Genomic DNA, 18,786 nt, shown 5'->3' with positions numbered 1-18,786 from the left:
TATAAAATGAACACAATCTTTGTTCTAAGTGATATATACAAAAAAAATTTAACAAAATAGACTTGAAAAAGAAAATTCTGGAAAGAACAAACACAGCCCTGTTTGCATTTTGATTTTTTGTCCGACGAATATAAAAGTTGGTTGAAATCATCATTTCTCCATTTTTCACGCCCTAGCACCTTCTGAAGGAAAAAATACTCCACCTGAACAGTTTTAATTAAGTCTCTCTAGGTTGTGACCAGGTACACTGGAGTTACAGTGGTTTAAAAATTACACATCCTAATCAGCGAGGTGCACTTTCTTATTTGCAAGGTAAAACCCACTATCTTACATTGTACATCTAACTTACTTTTTATAACTGAGATTTAAAATCATTAATTCATTTTTCTGTTTATACCTGCACATTCTTTCATCACTATATGAAGACTTCTTGCATGTCATAGAGCAGGAAGCCCTGATTTATTTACTAAAGCATCAATGCAGTCCTTAAACAACAGCTTTACTTACAGGAGGAGATTTTTCACCCTCCTCTCCCATGCGCATCGTTGCACTCTGAAACCTTTCCAGAAATGAGGTTAGCCAAGGCACTGTTTGCACTAAAACAAGGATGATCCCAGAAATGGGGTGGCTGAAGAAAGCAAAGTAGGCCACCAACTTTCCCTGCCGGATTGCTGGCTGTGCCTGTCCCACAGGAACGCTGTCACGCTGGTTATGCGATGGCACCTGGAGCTTGCCATGAGATGAGCAGGTGTCATTATCAGGAGCTGCTGGGGACATTTGCTGGGCTCGTCTTTGGGAGCGAGGGGCATGCAGAGCTCCAAATGAATCGCCTGGTCAGACCCATGCGGGTCAAAGCAAAGGGAAATTGCTGCCGCAGCCTGTGCTGCCATGGCCCTGCTGGAGACAGGGCACCTGTCCAGCCTTTTCCCTCGGAGATAAATTAACACAGAGGATGCAATCCCTCATCTGAGCCTATCTGGGTACTGGCTGAAATGAAGCAAAATGCACTGTCTCAAAAATACACAGACACTGTCTCTTCTTGGGCAGAGTTTGTAGGATATATTTTAACCACTTGAATTCCTATATTTCTGTCTCAGCCATTGTTGTTCATGCACCACTTTGTGTATGAAGGGAAAGACAGACCCCTTGCACCTGTCTCAAGGTCTAAGGCTTATTCTTCCGTACATCCATGTTCCTGGTTTTACAGCAGTTTCTTACTAAAAGCACGTAGCAGCACAGCCCGCCTCCCTCGGTGCAACTTCCCTGGGGTGAGCAGCAGCTCTGCACCCCAACCCACCCGGGCAGCGCTCCATTTCCACACACGGGGGGTCTCGGACCCAGCCCGCCCGGGCAGCGCTCCATTTCCACACACGGGGAACCCACCCGGGCAGCGCTCCATTTCCACACACGGGGGGTCTCGGACCCAGCCCACCCGGGCAGCGCTCCATTTCCACACACGGGGGGTGTCGGAGCCTCGGTGTGTTCGGCGTGTGCTGCCATGCGCCGGGGTCACACACGTGCCGGGTGTGAGCCACCGCCCGTCTGCGCGCGGAAACAGAGCATTTTGACCACGATGTTTCGTAAAATTTGGCAGAGCTAACGTGCAAACTGAATTACTTTAAACCCCCACGTTTTATACAGCCCACTCTCACAGTCTTGCCTATCGTCTGGCATTTGTGGGAGAGGATGAATGAGCAGCCTCGCAGCTGCTGCCGGCTGCACTCCTCAGGCTGCAGGTTTGCTGACGGCTCTCAGCTCGGTATCGGGCGGCTCAGGCAGACGCTTGTCACCACAAACAGCCGAACTTCGGCCACTTCGGCGAATGTCACCAGAATAAAGCAGTTTTCTTCACAGAATGCGAAACATACAATTTAGCGTCCGCCCTGAAGAACGCGACCAGAACCGGCGAAACCCTCGGGGCCGCAGCGCCGGCAGCGGGGCTCGAACCCGCGGCCCCCGGGCCACCGGCCGCGCGGGGCCAATCGGCGGCCGCGCTGGTGACGCGGCGGGGCGGGCGGGGCGCTCGGCGCGGGGCCGGGCAGGGGCGGGCGCTGCCGCCGCGGGAGCGGCACGGGCGGGCGGAGCGGGCTGTTCCCGGAGAGGGCAGGCGGCGGCTCGGGTGCTTTGGCGGTAGTCTGGTCCGCTGGGGTTGCCAGAGACCCCTCCGGGCTGCTCCACGAGGACCTGCTTGACGCTCGATCCCTTTTTACAGAGACCGATCTTTCCCCCCCTTGTTTTTTCCGGGGAGCGCTTCGCCCAGCGCCGCGGGCGCCCGCTGCCCTGAGCGCTGCCGTGCCGGGAGGCGCGGGGGGCCGGGGCCGCGATGCGCGGAGATGGGGCCTGTGGCTGCTCCCGCATGGGGTCGTAGTGCCCGCTCGGCGCTGAGTGCCCGGGTGCCGGGGAGGTGCGTGTAGGAGAGAGGCGCTAGTAGCGCTGGATTTTATCCCGTTGTAGAGGTGCAGGCAGACAAGGGTTCAGGTGTGTTGGGGTGTGGTGTGTTTTGGTTATTTTTTTCCTCTCGTTTCCTACATCAGCTTGTTTGCCCCTTACCCCCTCCGGGTTTTTTTTTTTTTGGGTTTGGTTTTTTTTTTTTTTTTTGGGTGAGGTGGGAGCCCGGGGTGTCTGATTTTCCTCCAGCTGAACAGTGCAACTGCAGTGGTAGCGGTGAAATCCTGCTCCTCCTGTGAGCTCGAGCCAGGAAAATGGAGGCTGTGATAGAGAAGGAATGTAGTGCTCTCGGAGGGCTCTTCCAGACCATCATAAGCGACATGAAGGTAAGAGCCTGAGGCGTGTGGGGGAGCACAGGGGAGGGGAAGCGTCTTCCCACCTGGTCCGGAGAAACTTGGCCCCGGGCGGTGCAGCCGCATCGGGGGCTGCCGGCGGCGCGACCTCCCCGCGGCGCCGGGGGAGCGCTGCCCCGGGGCCGGCTCCGCTTCCCCGCGGCGGCACCAGCCTGGCAGAGGGCTCCCGGGCTCCACACCCGCGGTTTGGGGCTTGCGAGTTGGCTGCAGGACACCACCTCTTCTTCCCTCCTCCTTTCCCCTTTTCTCTATTTGTCCTGCTCAAACATGCGAGCTGTTACCTTGCACCAGGGTCAGCGCTTTCCAAGCCTGCCTCTTTATTTGGCAGATATTTTCATTCTCCTTTTTTCTCCCCGGGTGCGGGCTGTCAGGTCGGTCGCGGAATGAATGCAGCGGCGCGGGAGCGTGGTGCGGAGGAGCCGGGCACGGAGCATGTCAGCCGTGGGGTGGGGCTGGGAAGGGCAGCGGGAGCATTTCGGTGCCAAGCTGATGGGCGCGATGGAAAAAATCTCCGCCTGGAGATGCTCAAAAGTTGATGTGCGCCTGAATTAAAATCGCGGCTCAGTCGGTTGTATGGCATTATTTTCACGCTGTATATGCTCGTGGAGGTGGCATTTCCTTCTTTCTGTGAATGGATGCAAAGGTTTCAAGTGTCTCCACCAGCCTCCAGAAACCTGACTGTGCTGATCCCGTCTCTGCCAAAGGGTCCCTTTGAGAGAGGCGCTCCCACTCTATCCTTGGCAGCCAAGGGCACTTCTGCAGGGTTTTCTTTGGGTGAGCGGGTGCCTCCCACCCTTCTCTCGTGGAAGTAAATAGCGTAAAAGCGTTGCTGTGTTCCGCCCGTCGTGTCTCCCCCAAACCCCAGGGCTGGAGGCGCCCAGCCTCCGGCACACGGCCGTACTGCAGAATACTGCAGTGTTCCCCGGACAAGGGCAGCTTGTCTGCCTGCCAGGGCCGGCTGGGAAGGATGCAGTTGTCGGGAGATGTTGAGGGACGTGTCAGATAATGGGGGATTGCCGTAATTTAAAGGCGGCAACCGTGCACGCTGTGCTTTTCCCAGCCAGGGCACGGGATTTCTCTGGGTGTTTTAATCCATGCAGGGCTGGTGGGCAGCGAGGACTGCAGGAGAAAGAGCTGCCAGGTAGTATCAGAGGACAGGATCTGCTCTAAGACGGAGCCTGGCAGTGGTGAATGGCTTCTAGTGTATTTTTTGGGAGGGTAGAGAAGCTGTTTGCGCTAGAAGTTATTTTTTGGCAAGTGTTCATATGCACTTTCCTCTCAACAGAGCTTAGGATACATTTAATTAAAAGCGTGGCTTGTCAAGAGCAGGCAGATTGCAGAGAGGAGTGGGGAGTCTGTGTGTATCTGTCAAGACAATGCTGCAGACCTGGCTGTGGTGGTCCTCAAGCTCTCAACCCCCTTGGATTTTTAATAACTGCACTTTAAAATAAAAGATACCCCCCCCCTCAAGAAGCAGGAAACTATCACAAATCCTGGAATCATTTTAGTGGTCAGTGCAGGGAACAGGCAGGAGATGTTCTGTTCCAGATGAAGTGTGGTTTTGGGTTTCCTCACAGAAGGACACCAAGTATGTTTATTCTTTCCTTCTTTTCAGAAGCGATGCATTTGGTTTTTCTTGCTCTTAAGCCAGTAGGCCTCTGTGTGGATTCTTTTTTTTTTTTCTTCTACACATTGCTACTTGCATGGGAATGCTGCTCATCAGAAAACATGTTGACATGAGCGTATGGAGATGGGCACAGGTGTGAATATTTTTTTAATGCTCCATAGTAGTGGAACCTGTTTTGTGAACTGGCTGTTACTGAAGGGGGAGGTCTGGAAGGAATCACTGCAGATCTTTAGCGGCATGGTAGTTGTTACGGTTTAAAGATACTACTCATTATTTAGCATGAGTAGAACAAAGAATTTTTACCTGTAGTTAAATTTGATGCAGCTGATGCTATACTGCTGATGAGATGCACTAGGATTCTTTGTGAATTGTGCACAAAGGAGCACAACAATTTCTAAGGAAAAGTAGCTATTTTTGATAGTTAACCAGAACCTTTCAGCTAATCATACCTTCAGTAGTAAAGTGAAAATTAGCATGTTAAGTGCTGTTTCATGTAGTCAGATCTGTGTGGGCAGGCTTCTGGCAGGATCTTGGAGATACTGCGTAGGGGTCTGCCCACGCATACCCAAGTGCACTATCCGTGCCTGTTTCTCATCACAGGCTGGGATCAAGGCCCCGCATGCCCTGCAGTGCTGAGGGATTTGATGCAGCATCTGCCTTTTTTTAAACAAAATGGTTCACAGGTTCTTTTATCATATGCATTACTCTACCTTAAGCTTTGTTATAAAGATGTTAGGGTTAATCAACAGCTTAATTGCTCTGAAGTCTTGCCAGTGGATGCAGATGGGTGCTGCAGCTGAGGTGATGAAGATACAGTACATGTGGACTGATTTCTCTCTTTGTTCACAGTAACACAGAACTGGCTCAGGTGTACCTGTTGTCAATTTTGAGTTCTGCCTGATCTTGACAAGGTTACAGAAACTGGAATTACAATTCTGAGCAATGTGATTGCTTCCATTTGTCTCCATATACTGTGTTAGATTTGAAACTTCATTTGGGCAATCTATGTCAGTGTGACCAACACATCACATTTTTTGACAGCAAGACTCTGTCTTGCTGGCTGAGGTCTCTTGAATGACATTTAATGTTTCCTCCATATACCCCAAATTTCTCTACACCCTCTACAAAAAATATTTTTGTGGCTAATACTCAGGAAAACCTGCTCCAAAACAACTCGGTGTAAAGCTAAGTGATTTGAAGAAGTGATGTTACTGAGTAAACATAAGAACAGTTAATAGACATCCCCTTTGTACTGCACATTATTGTATGTTACAGAGTCACGGAATATTCTTGAGTTGTAAGGGACTCACAAGGATCATTGAATCCAGCTCTTAGCACTGCAGAGGACACCCCAACAATCCACCATGTGCCGGAATGCTTCACCCAGATGCTTAAAATCTGTCAGGCTTGGCGCTGTGACCACTTCCCTGGGGAACCTGTTCCAGTACCCAGACATCCCCTGGGTGAAGAACCTTTTGGTAACATCCAGCCTAAACCTCCCGTGACACAGCTTCATGCTGTTCCCTCGGGTCCTGTCACTGGTCACCACAGAGAAGAGATCGGTGCCTGCCCCTCCACTTCCCCTCCTGAGGAAGCTGTAGACTGCAGTGAGGTTGCCCCTCCAGGCTGAACAGAGTATCTGTAACTTCAGTCCTCTGACAAGGGAAATCCATTTTTTCCATTCCAAACAAGGGTCAGATTTGTTGAGTAATATGGTGATGTACATGATGACAGGTTTGTTTGTGTAAAGTCCTCAATGGGAACTGTACTTGGCCATTGTGCTCTAGAATTGGATTTCTGTGCTTTGAGATTTCAGGATCTGATTAAAGAATCATAAAGGTGGGAGCATGTGTGCCCATCCCATCCTTATTTTGATCCATTGTCACGACCCTGATGTTTCCTATGATACATCACTGAGCATGTGGCACTTAAAATTTGTTACACCCTTATGCGAGATCTTTCCCAAAGCAATCAAAGTTTATAAAAATAAAAATAAAATGTGCATGTCCCCTCAGAGGAATAGTCCTGTGTGCTACGTGCAGATGCTGTGCGACTCGTTTTTGAATGTGGCAAATTTTCTGTAGCTCCCCGTGGGAAGGGAGTATTTGATCTGAATGGTTTGTAACTCATTTCTTGCAATTGAGAAATGAGATGCTGCAATGTGCTGTTAATTTCAATATCTCTTCTAGTGCAAAGCAAATGATTGCAGTTAATTTTTGGGAGGGCCTGTTGCAGATGGGTTTCAAAAGAACTTGTCTTCTCATGCAGAGCAGATTTTCTTTAATGCTTCTTTTCCTTCTGAGTTGATTTTACATTCCTTTTAATCACATTGTTCTCCGCTATCCTAAAGAGAAAAAAAAAACACCTCTAAAGACATTGAAATTGGTTGTGTTTGTAGTTCATCATTTGCTTGATGGTGTTTCTTTGGCTTTTAGGATTCCCTTTATTTGTCTTGCCTCTTCTGCCAGCACGCATTTTGACAGAGCAGGGGCTTGCTGTGTATGTATAGCACCTGTCACCAGTGGGGTGGGCATGGGAGGAAGATGAGTAATGAGCAGTTGATGAACACAGGTTGTCTGTGACTTCATTTATACCGAATCAGAGAATTTACTAAATTTTTATGGATCGGGTGTGTATTACCAATTGGTCTAATTCATCTCCCTGCATGTGCAGGATGAGCAAGTATTGTCCTAAAACAAGGGTCCCAATGGATGTCTTGAGTTTTTGGAAAAATTTAGAAATTCTTTTATTATATGTGTATGTGCCTTATTTATATTTGTTTAGCTGAAAGCTCAACAAAGTCAACTTTTTGATTCTGGCAATAGCCTCTACTTTAACACTGTAGAGGAGGTATGGGGACTCCTGGACTAGGCAGTGGTGCACTTTTTCTTTCAGCCGTGCAAAGCTCGAAAGCAGAAGAGAGAGAGACATAAACATATAGGCCTGAGAATCATTTATGTTTTTGTAGCCTCTAACCTGCTTTTAGAAAGTGTTCTGTGAGAGGCAGCATTTTAATCTTGCTTTTGTCAAGTTGGGACCAGAGGTGGCCACATCCAGGATTGAGAGTTGCTTGTTAAGTAGCCCTGTTTGCTTACATGGGATGGCCTTGTGATATTCACATAAATAATATAAACTGAGGAAAAGTGTTTGATGGAACAAACTGCTGAGATGGTTACTACAGCAAGTCCTCAGCGTTTATGTTAATCCAAGGAGCAGCACACATGTACCAGAGAACCTGGGCAAATTTATTTTACTGTGACATGTCGTAGTGCAACAGCTCCTCTCCCGCTGTGCTTTATTTGAAGCTTGAGATCTCTGTGGAGATTAGGAATGTTCAGTTGGATCATTTTGAGGGCTAGTTTCAGACCAGCTGTTAAAGATAACTACTGTAAGGAAAATAAAAAGGTGTCATATACTGGGACTGGCACTGTTTAACATCTTTGTTGGTGACATTGACAGTGGGATTGAGTGTTTCCTCAACAGGTTTGATGATGTCACCCATCTGGGAGGTGCAGTCACTGTACTGGAGGGGAGCAGTTCCATCCAGAGGGGCTTTGACAGATTTGAGAGGCAGGAATGTATGAATCAGGGACACCTTCTTGCACCTTGAGTACCAAAAGGGGTCTGCAGGAGAGTTGCAGAAGGACTTTTGACAAGGGCATGTAGTGACAGGATGAGGGAGAATGGCTTCAATAAAGAGGACAGGGTTAGATTAGATATAAGTAAATTTTTTTTTTTTCTACAGCATGTTGAGAACAGATTTTCCGGAGAAGCTGTGTTTTCCTCTCTCTAGAAGAGTTCCAAGGGCGGGTTGGATGGAGCCCTGAGCAACCTGATCTAGTTGAAGGTGGCCCTGCCCATGGCAGGGGGGTTAGAGCTGATGATCTGTAAAGCCCCTTCCAATGCATTCTGTGATTTTCTTTGCAACAGACAGGTAGGTAGGTACAGGCCTGGAGAGGAAGCACATCTGCCATGTTGCACTGGCATGTCCCTTACACGACGGTCTAGGATAACTATCTATTTCATACCTAGGAAACTGGTCTTTTCTTCCCCTTCACAAAAAAGTCTGAAATTAGTTAATTTGGAGCTTTTCTTCCTACTTACTTTGTTCCTCGAAGGTTTTACCACCAAGGCATTTGGATCATAGCTGGCTGCCCTGGTTTCTTATTGCTCTGCCTCCCAACAACCTGCTTGCTCAGGCAGTTGGTTTGTATACACTGAAATTCTTGCCTTTTCCAAGCCACTGCAGTATCTTTCTGTAAACATCTTGGAGGGAGAGGGATTGACATGCAGCAAAGGCTGAAAGATGATGCAGGAAGAGAGCCACTGCATGCCTGCCTAGACACTGGAGTTCAAGCAACAAGGGAGTTCAAGGCATAGCTGGGAACATACTTAGTCACAAATAGTTTATATTTTAGGGACACATGCTTTCTTGATGCAAATACTCTTGTGTGAGTGTTAATTTATTATAACTGCTGAACATTTGTTACGTGTGTATGGAGCTGCCTTATCTTGTGACATACCCAGAGCAAGGATTTTTAGTATCTGTTAAGAGTACTCCTTTTGGACCTGGCAGGATCCCAAGAGCTGCACAATAAGGTTTGTGGGGTTCTAAGTGTGGAAGGAGTTGTGCAGTGCTGCATGAAACACAATTGACTGAACAAATGTTGGAGAACAAGAAGTCTGTGTAATTATGGGCTTAGTGCTGGTTAATACCTAACAGAGAATGATATTCAGTGAAGATTGCTGCTTCCTTCATGAGTTTGCATGAACTGAACCCAAATCTTTGTTGTAAAATACCTGAAAAGCTCAATTTTTTGCTCTTCTTCTTTTTTTTTTTTTTTTTTTTTTTTTTTTTTTTTTTAAGTATAGAAGTTGCAAGACTTGATGGAGTATTCTTGTGAAACTGTGAATAGCATCTTCTGCACAGCAGTCTATGTGTTTTCAGCTTCTAAGGAACATTTTTAAGGTTTGTGGTCTACCCAAAGACAGTGTGGTCTTGAAGATAAGCAGAGAACAAAATAGGAGCTACATCTGAAGAGGCTTTTTGGTGTACTTCAGAGTGTGCAAAGATGAGTACAGAAAAGTTTGAGTTAATATCATAAAGAGGCTACTCTTCAGAATAACGTAGTCTCTTTAGGCTACATATATAGAAATGCATTTTCCTTTTCAATGGTATGTTTTCAGTTTGAAAATTACATCTACCTTGATACTGTAAGGTGCCAAGCACTGCTGACCTTTAAGGACATTGGTTGACTTCTTCCTGCTGGGCTGAGATAGCTTGAATGCCAAGATGGTTGGAAGGTTTGGAGACAAAATGTCTGGTAGCTTTGTGGCTAAGACCATAGCAGCTTTCATCTTCAAAGTGCTCTCTATGTGACTTGGCTCCAAAGAATGGCTCCCATTTTACAGAAAGGCAAGCTATGGCTGCAGGTTTAGTGACTTCTACTCCCTCCCCCTAGGACAAGAAGAAATTGGGTGCATCTACAACATGGAGTTAATGAGGGGATGCTGTTTATGCTCCCAGTATAATAGGTTTCTATTTTCACATACTTTGTTTTTACTGATTAAGATGTGTTGCTGTTCACCTCTGTGATAACCAGGTGTTTGCAGGCAGAAGAGATGACATCTAAAAATGACTGATAAATTCTCAACAGAAGTGTCCTGAACTCCTCTCCTGAAACTGCAGGACCTCTCTCAGTTTTTAGTGGAGAAGCCTGACTGGAGCATCTTTACCATAAGCTGGTTGATCATAAGGAATTTGTGTCTTGTGGGGTTTTGTGTGAGCTCTGTACTTGTTGCTCTTATGGTCAACAACCACAAGTGATATGTCATTGATTTGAATTCTAGGATGCCAGCTGGAGTACAGTCATCCTGTAACAAACCATTCTTGCAGGAATGAGCTTGTGTTGGTGTTAAAATGCTACTGATGAGTGTGGAACTAGAGACGCTTGGTTCATGGTACAGAAAGGTTCACATTTGTTCTCGTTTTGTCTTCCACAGAAACTGCCACCATGCTTCTCACCCGAGCATGAGATGTATCTTTTTTTCTTTTCCCCACAAAAGTCACATGTATGCTCTGTAATACCTCTTAAGCCCTCTGTGTAGAGGCATAATTTGGATTTTGTTGTTAATAAAGCTGTATTTGTGATATCTCCTAACAATACTATCCCTGAGCAAACCACATAGGTTCTCATTGCCCATGAGCAAATCAAGGGTCTAATTTGGAGCCTGAAAAGAATTATTTGTATTTTCATGGGTAAAATGGAAAGAAAGTAGCCTCGATAAGCATACTTGCACTTCACTGAATGCCATGAGGCAAAGTTCAATAAGCATTAAAAACTTGAGTACGTGGCTGCTCCTTTCTCCCAGTAAATACTTTTCTGGTCAGCTCAAGCGCTTGTTTGTAGTTTGGGTCCTGGAGATTGTTATGACTGCTTGTGGGATGGAAATTGTGTTGAATGGATGGTAAGAATTTATGGTTTCTGCTTGCTTGGAAAAAAGTGATGAGACCCCAGTGGTGTTGGTGACATTACCAAAGCAGGGCTATTGGCTTGAGGCTGTCCTGTGTAGGTATTAACTTGACTGACTGCCGCCTGATATTTTAATTATCTTCGTTTTGATCCAGCTGAAATATTGTGGGTTTAGAAAATAGCTGCTGAGTATGCACAGTGGCCACTTAATGATTGAGTGGATGAAAGGCGGTATTGATGAGTCTCTGAGGAAAAATCTGCTATTCAGGCTTGCAGACTTGTTCAGACCTGCAGTGAAGAATGTGTAACTAAATGCTTCCTCTGGAAGACTAGTTAATGTCCAGCTTTTTTAATGTGGCATGGGATAAAAGGTCTCTAGAAGCTGTGGCCAGTTGTTTCCCACCGCCCCCCATGTCTTGTGAATAACTTCCTATGTTTAGAGAAGGAGAGACTGTATGTCTATGCATGATGTATTTTCTCACAGTATGAGTCTGGCTTTTGTTTGCTAATTACCCAATCTTGGATTTAAACCATGAAGTGGCTGCTTTGGAGCTGAGTTTCTTCATCTTCTAAACCATGAAACTGAGCTGTGGACAGTACAGATTTGACGTGGTTCCTATTGACATAGAAGGAGGGTCATGGGTTAGATTTGTAAGCCAGGATGAGTTTTAATGGGTCCTTGCTGTACTACAGATTGGAGTCACAACCGTGGAGCAACTGGTATCCTCCACTGGGGATGTTTAAGCATGGGCTAATGCAGTGCAGGTGTTATTATAATACAAATTAAAGACTCTGGAGCTCTGACAGGAGAATGGTACCAGACTTAGGCTTCCTCGCCCCTTAAATGGTTAGTGAGATCTAATAAATATGTATGTTCTTGCAAGGTAGTGCTGCATTTCAGTGCTGCTAAGGGAAGTGGGCGTTCTTTAGAGTTCTTCAGGTGGTTTGAGAATGTAGAAAAAATGGGTATCTGTGTTGTTGTTTGGGTTTTTTACCTCAGTGGTGTGAATACCCTTTTCTGGACGTTTCTGACTGGATTTTGGTCTTGCTTTTTTTCATGTCATTATCTGTTTTTATCATTGTCTTAATGTACTTCTGAAACTAAGAACTAAACAGTTTTGAAAATACTGAATGTACTAAATACACAGAAGAGATACCCAGTTGACAGGTTTTTTTAATAGCATGAGGTGTCTTTGGTAGTGTTTTGTTGTATAATTTTCAGTGTTGTGATAATGTATCACCTTGAAAAGCAAAACTTGGCATGACTGTTTATACTATGCATGCTGAGGGAAACTAGTTTCTAATCCTGCCATTCCCTAAACAAGAGGCAGAAATAATGGAAGTAAATGTATGGATACAAGATTATGATTTTAATTACCCCTGCTTTCTTTCCTGAAGGGTAGTTACTGGTTAAATGACATCTTATGCTGATCTTTGAAGTGCTTTTACTTTCACCTGCATGCACTGTAATCTCTCAGACCCTGTGTCTGTACCTGTCTGCTCCTCGGTTCAGTAATGTTTGTGTTCAGCTCTTGCTGTGAAATCCCATGAAGTTCATGACTTTTGCTGTTGATGCCTTTTCACTCCTGACCCAGCACAAGTTGAGTCCCTCTTGCTGATGCAGCCAAGCTCAAACTTCCCCTATACCTTTAGCTTAGAAAGGAAGATGGGACTTAGATGTCAGGTCATCCCTTTCCTTGTCTTGTGGGAGTATTTCTGCAAGACCTCTATACAAATGTGTTACTCTTCCTGAAAGAGTTCCAGTGAAAGGAAGCTGCCTGACCTTTTAGAGTTGCCTGTTACCTGCTCTCATAGTTGAATGGGTTGTGCAATCTGAAATTTCTCTGTTGAAGCCAAACTGATTGTTTCTTGTCCTGCATCACTGGAAAAGAGATGATGGACAGCATCAGGCTATGGGATGCTCTTGAAATCAGTATTAGGACCTGGCTAACTGAGTTCTCATTCTGAATATAAGAAATAGTAAATAGATTGGACACAAATTGATCTATCTAAATCGACACTATTTTAAAGTGAAAAAGGTTGCACAGAAAAGTTGTGGTTTCTCCGTCACTTGAAGTGTTCATGTTCAGTTTGGATGGGGCTGAGAACAACCTGATTTAGTAAAAGGTAGTCCTGGTCATGGTGGGGGGCTTGGACTAGATGGTTGTTAAATGTCCTTTCTAACTTAAGCCATTCTGTGTATTTGAAATGAGGTGGGTAAAACCGAAGGACTAATGGAATAGGTTTTGTGTACCTCCTTGTCATTATAAAGACTTGCCAGAAAAATTCCTGTTTCAGTGTGTTGAAAGGTTTGAGACTTTAGATGCAGCTTAGAAATATTCATGAGATAGGCTCTTGATGCTTTTCAGACTAGAAAGAGGCAAAACCAACAAGCAGAGTTCTTTGGATGAAGAAGAGCAATTACGAACTTCAGGCAGGATGATACTGATTTTGTGCTCACCTGTATGTTGAAAGACCTTTTGTGATTTGTTAAGGGTCTAGGCAGTCCTATCCATGAGTCATGGACTTGGTTAAATGAGTGGATTGTACCAAGGATGTATTAATGTTTGGTAGCACTTTGTAACTCTTGCAGTTATGGCTGGCCAAGTGCCCTTTCACCCAGTTGACTATTGATTCTTCTAGAAAAAAGGAGGAACTTCCAGTGCCAAATGTTACCTGACAAGGGAAACTGACTGTCAACGATTGTGTCTTCCAATGTGTTGAGACATCTGTGGCTGGAAATTTTTTTTTTCTTTTTGTCTTTTTTTTTTTTTTTCTGCCTCTCCTTCTTTTTTTTTCAGGCTGTTAGTATTTTACTGTCCTCTTCTTTCCCTCCACTCTTTCCTGGTTTTGTCTGTTAAAGGACTCTGGGAAAGAGGTAGTCTCTATGTGCAAACTGTACTCTTGATTGCCATTTGTAACATCTGTGACCTTGTGTGGTGTTTAGCACAATAAAGTCTCTTTGCTACTTGGAGGTAGTGTAGTGAATGCCACAGAAATGAGGCATTCATATTAATCCTTGTGATTTTGTTATCTGGTAAAAATATAAAAAGCAATCTATTGTTTCCAGCATAACTTACTTTGGAGGGGTAGGAGGACACATGCACAAGCCAAGTTACAATTTTTATTCCAAAAATAGATGTATGGCATTTGGATGTGTTACTAGGGTGTGGAGCTCAGTAACACTGTTTTGTGTTCGAGACTCAACTTTTTAGCTTATCATAGCGGAACAGCAACACTGAGGTGGAGAAGTTCTAACTCCTGGACCCTGTATAGGTTTTTTTTTTCTGTTTCATTGAAGTCTTGCAGTTAGTCATTGTTTGTACTTTCCTGGAAGGCGTACAGCTCTCAGTTTGATAACTCTTAAGAAAAACTGAGGCATTGCTCTTGCCTGGCTCCTCTCTCTGTTACCTCTCTAGCTGAAACAGCCAAAATTAGATTCTGGATTTGCTTTACTGAAGAGCACCTCTCTGTCTCTTTCTCCCTGCCCCAGAAATTTAGATGGGTTGTTGCTGTGAACAAGATTCCAAACTGTTAATCCTGCCTTTGTACTTGATGTCCCAGCAAGAGCTGGTAATAGGGCTGCAAAGCCTTTCTGATAAATGAAAGCACTTAAAACAACACTCTGAAGGGTTTTTGAAGATGGAATGAGTCTTATCTGTGGGAATTGGAGCGCATGGAGATAAATTAATAAAGTAAGCATCTTTTTGTTTAATGGGAAAAGAAAAATTATAACTTCTTGGCAAGAAGAGTGATAGAACATTTTAAAAGTGTCAAGCTGCTGATACTCAAGTTGTAATCTTAGATACAAGAATCTGGGTTTCTATTCTTGCTGTTAGATGTCATCAATAACAATTTCAGTAAATAGGATCCTTCCTTTGCTGCAAGTCTACCTTTCCTTTTTTGAGAAATCATTGAGTTTCTCAGTTTCTTATGTGTCTCTTCTCATTCCTGGTGTGGGATCTACTGGCCTGAAAGGAAGGGAAAAACTGTCTTCTATGAATCTTTTCTAGAGTTGTGTTTATGTAGGGTAATTGTACTGGTTCACAAATAACCCCCCCCCCAAAAAACCCCCAAAAAACCCCCCAAAACAACAACCAACCAACCAAATCCACGCAAGGCTTAAATTCTTTTTCCAAAGCTGCATCTTGGTGATAATTTCCTGCTCTTCCCTGGTGTGGTGGGCTGACCTTGGTCAGCTGCTTTTTATCTCCTCTTCCTCAGTGGGATGGGAGAGAAAAAGCTCAATGATTGAGACAAGGGTACAGAGAAAATCACTTTATTAGTTATTGTCACGAGTAAACCAGACCTGAGTGGAGAAGGTGAAATTTATTGCTAATTAAAATAGATGCGAATGATGAGGAAGGAGGACAAAAATTAAGACATCTGCCCATGCCCGTGGGGCTGGGTGTTGGATGGGATCTCACTGAGTGATGATGGTCCACCCTTTTCCCAGTGGCAGTCCAGGAGCTGTGGCTTTGGAGGACTCCGCCCAGCCCTGGCTGTTGGTGTCTGGCACTTCCAGACACACTTGCTGTCCCCGAGGGGAAGTTGTTCCATGTCTCTAATTGTGGACTGGCTACCTGAGTGACAGGCACGAGGCACCAGTTTGTTTCTCAGCCCTGAGGCTCAAAGGTGTTTCCTGTGTTTTCCCTGCCTGTGTTTGGCATAGATTAGCTGGAGCTGGGCTGTGGGATCAGGTGACTAATCACCTATAAGCCCACTAATTAAGCAGTGGGGCAGGATAATGGCATGCTACAGCTTACTGGTGACACGCTGGGCAGGCAGCTGAGCCCCACTGAGGAGCTCCAGGGCCCTGATGCCATGGAGTGTCATATGGAAGTGGGAAACACCCATTCCGTGGAGGACAGGTCAAATTTCTTCCTTTGGTGATGAAGAAATAATTGGACACAAAGTTATTTTGGGGAAAATAGTCCTTGGATTAATACTTCAACAATTTTTAAGAAAATTATTTAAACAAACCCTCACTGTAATCGATCCTTGGCTTAATCCGTGAGGAGCTAAATGGGAATTTGTGACCCAGAATCCTGCCCTAGCTCTTCTCTAAGCATGGTTGGACCTGGGGGAGGCCTCCTGCTTTCACAGATAACACCAGGCTTGACATTTAAAAGGGGAAAAAATTATTTTCTTTATCAACCAGCTTAAATTGAAAATTGCAGGGGGAGCGGAGGAAACTCTGGGAGAGGCAGCATTAAAAATACAGTGTTATTACTCTTCAGAAGAGCCTTTATGTCGTAAAAGCATGTCTTGGACAAAGACATTGCATTCCCCCTGCTGTTTCTTTGTGTTTAAATTGAGAAAGTAATACATGTCGAACCAAGGATGTGCGTGTTTTCCACCAGAGTTGACGTTTCTCTTGGCACTGCTTTGACAACAGCGAGAGCAGTTGCTGGAGGTGAGACACAGCGGGGCTGCCGTGCTCCAGGTGCCCAGGAGGAGGTCCTGGAGAAGGAGTTGCTGCCCAGGGCAGGTTCACAGCAGCACTTTGATTCCTGCCATCTCCTTGGTTTGTCCCCACGGGCATCACTTAAATGGCTCCATTGCTTCCTAGGTATTGGTGTTGGGATAAACTAGTTATTTGGTCTTATGAAGCGGTGGGTGTTGAGCTCTAGGTAGGAATGAAGGGTGTTTTGGTTTCAGCAGGGACGTGGTGGTAGAAATGTTCTTTGGAAAAGCTGAAAGGAGTGATACAATTTAGTGCGTGACTTCGTGATCTGAAGGAGAGATGAGCTTGTGGATGTGGCTTCAGCAGGGAAAAGTGAGAGCAAATTATTCTGGAACCCAGATGAAGTACGTGCCTCTTTTTTTCAGCTGAGTTTTTAAGTGAGATGAAGATACGGCAAGCTGAGCAGATAATGCAGGATTTCATATCAGTAATGTAAAATTGCTGGAAGGTTTTCCTTAAAAATGCAGAAACAAGCCAAAAAAGAGCTCCAACAAAATCCACCAGCAAAGGTGACATTAAAAATCCCCAAAAGCTCAATTTTTCTACCGTCTGAAATGAGATCAGATCCTCTTGGTTACTTTATAGGGATCCCAGGTAAACAAACTGCATTGATTTCAACCAAACAAGTATAGCGAACTATTAAATCAAGTGAGCTGTTGCAGCTTACTTGAGCAGGCTTGGTTTGAGGAAAACATCATTATTATAGACAACAACTAAACAGTTGTGGAAGTGTTTGACTTTTCCAATTTTGCTTTCCAGGCTGACCACAACATAATAAAAAAAGGGGGGGCGTTTCCTGAGCTGTGTTTTGATAGGAGCGTCTTAAGCTTCCCTGGGAAGCGGCTAAGCACAGGGCTGGTGTCAATCTCCTGCATGCCATCAGGTGTGTTTAGCTGGATAATACACCAGTGAGATGGAAACATAATCAGGCTGCTTCGGTATCCTCTGCTTGCCGGCTTGCATTTTGCTGGAGAATGCCGTAAAGCCTTGGGCCCTGCTGGTGATTGTCAGGGCTTTCAGGGCTCCTGGCACACACATGCATTATGCATGCACGGCGGGCAGGTGACAATGGGAGACGGGGGTTCAGAGTAGGGATTGCAGTAAGACTAATAGGTTTAAGGAAATAGCTTTTTTTTTTTTTTTCCTTATTAAAAAATCTTTCATTTGTAAAATGTCAGGTTTTTGCTTAGCACAAAGCACTTTATATTCTAGGTCTTGCCACCCAGATAACTGTATTCTCTCTTTCCCATTCTGTATTTACCACTGGCTTTGTCATGTATAGGTATAATAAGGTTTTATGAACACCTGCTTTGCACTGTTTGGGGTCTTTTCCCTGTTTTTTGTGTGGTTTTTTTTTTTTTTCTCCTTCTAGCAAAATCCCCACAAACCTTGCTGAAAAACACAGGGAGTAGAGAACTAATAGGCTTCTGAGCAGGTGTCTGGGAGCTGCCTTGCCAGGGTGTACTGGGGAGGTGGAATTTGTCTGACAGATTTTGAGGAAGGGCCTGTCTTTTGCTCTGAAAACAAAACACTGTCTCTTACATCACTGTGGGTTGTGGATTTTGGTTTACTTACAAAAAAGCAGACCAGTTTATAAGGGTGGATTGAGTTTGCTACAAGCAACTGCACTTGCAACCTCTTCCAGTTAGAGCTGGGGTAATGTTAGCCTTGAGGATCTGCCTTATCTGGGTTTTATTGTGTTGTTGCTCTGGTAACAGCAAGTCTTATACCTTTATTAAAGGAAGCAGGGATATTCTATTTTACTCTCTTGACTCCAATCAAAGGGAAGTTTTAAGGTTTCTTTTTACCACATTTTTGCTGTTAGCAGAAAATTTGTACTTGCTCTGCAGAGAGCAATTTCAGTCTAAAAAATTGTCTTTTTGTTTGTTTTAACTTTGGCAGATCAGGACTTGGAAGAATACTTTGTGTCCATATTCTAAGTAAAACCTTGGTTTCTAATCCAATTTTAAATAGTAGGGAAAATTCTACAGGACGCTTGAGGTCAGGAAGAATTAAACCTTCTTAAGCACTTTGTATACACTCAGTGCCATGCTGTTTTATCAGCTTCAATTCATAAATTGTCTCCAAGGCTTTTTACTGTTTTGGAAATAGGTCCTGCAGTGACAAGGCAGTCATTGGGAAATTTGGTTGTCTTGAGCTGTCACTGTGCTTTTCTGTGTCTGATTACAGAGTTATCTTGAGGCAGTGCTTGAGGTGGCCTTTTGGTCAAGTCACACTTTCATTGTACAGGCTCTGAACCTGGAAAAAGCACAGATGATCAATTAGTAAAGAACAACTGTACTGCTACCTTTGGTTTTGGGAGCTTCTTTGTGCATGCTGTTGCAGTATACTAGTACCCTGCTTTGAATGGGCTTGCTTTTTGCTGTATCCATCCAAAGGAAGGCATTTCTTTTTGCT

The 18,786-nt window shown here is 44.8% G+C and overlaps 1 protein-coding gene across 17 annotated transcripts in view; it reads left to right on the top strand.

Moving 5' to 3' along the window:
- Positions 1–2,092: 2,092 nt before the first annotated feature.
- Positions 2,093–18,786, top strand: part of MTSS1 (MTSS I-BAR domain containing 1) — a 126,947-nt gene continuing 110,253 nt past the window's right edge. For 4 of the 17 annotated variants that reach the window (XM_066335838.1, XM_066335882.1, XM_066335821.1 and 1 more), the window contains exon 1: positions 2,504–2,774. In XM_066335838.1, coding sequence (XP_066191935.1) covers positions 2,703–2,774 — 72 coding nt within the window. In that variant the 5' untranslated portion in view covers positions 2,504–2,702. Of the gene's footprint in view, positions 2,479–2,501; positions 2,775–18,786 lie in introns of those variants that run through there. The other 13 variants (XM_066335813.1, XM_066335795.1, XM_066335846.1 and 10 more) reach the window with 6 other exon arrangements.

The sequence above is a fragment of the Sylvia atricapilla genome, chromosome 1 (assembly GCF_009819655.1).
Source record: "Sylvia atricapilla isolate bSylAtr1 chromosome 1, bSylAtr1.pri, whole genome shotgun sequence".
Classification (NCBI taxonomy): domain Eukaryota; kingdom Metazoa; phylum Chordata; class Aves; order Passeriformes; family Sylviidae; genus Sylvia; species Sylvia atricapilla.
The sequence above is the reverse complement of the archived record's forward strand: the minus strand, read 5'-3'. Positions and strand labels throughout refer to the sequence as shown.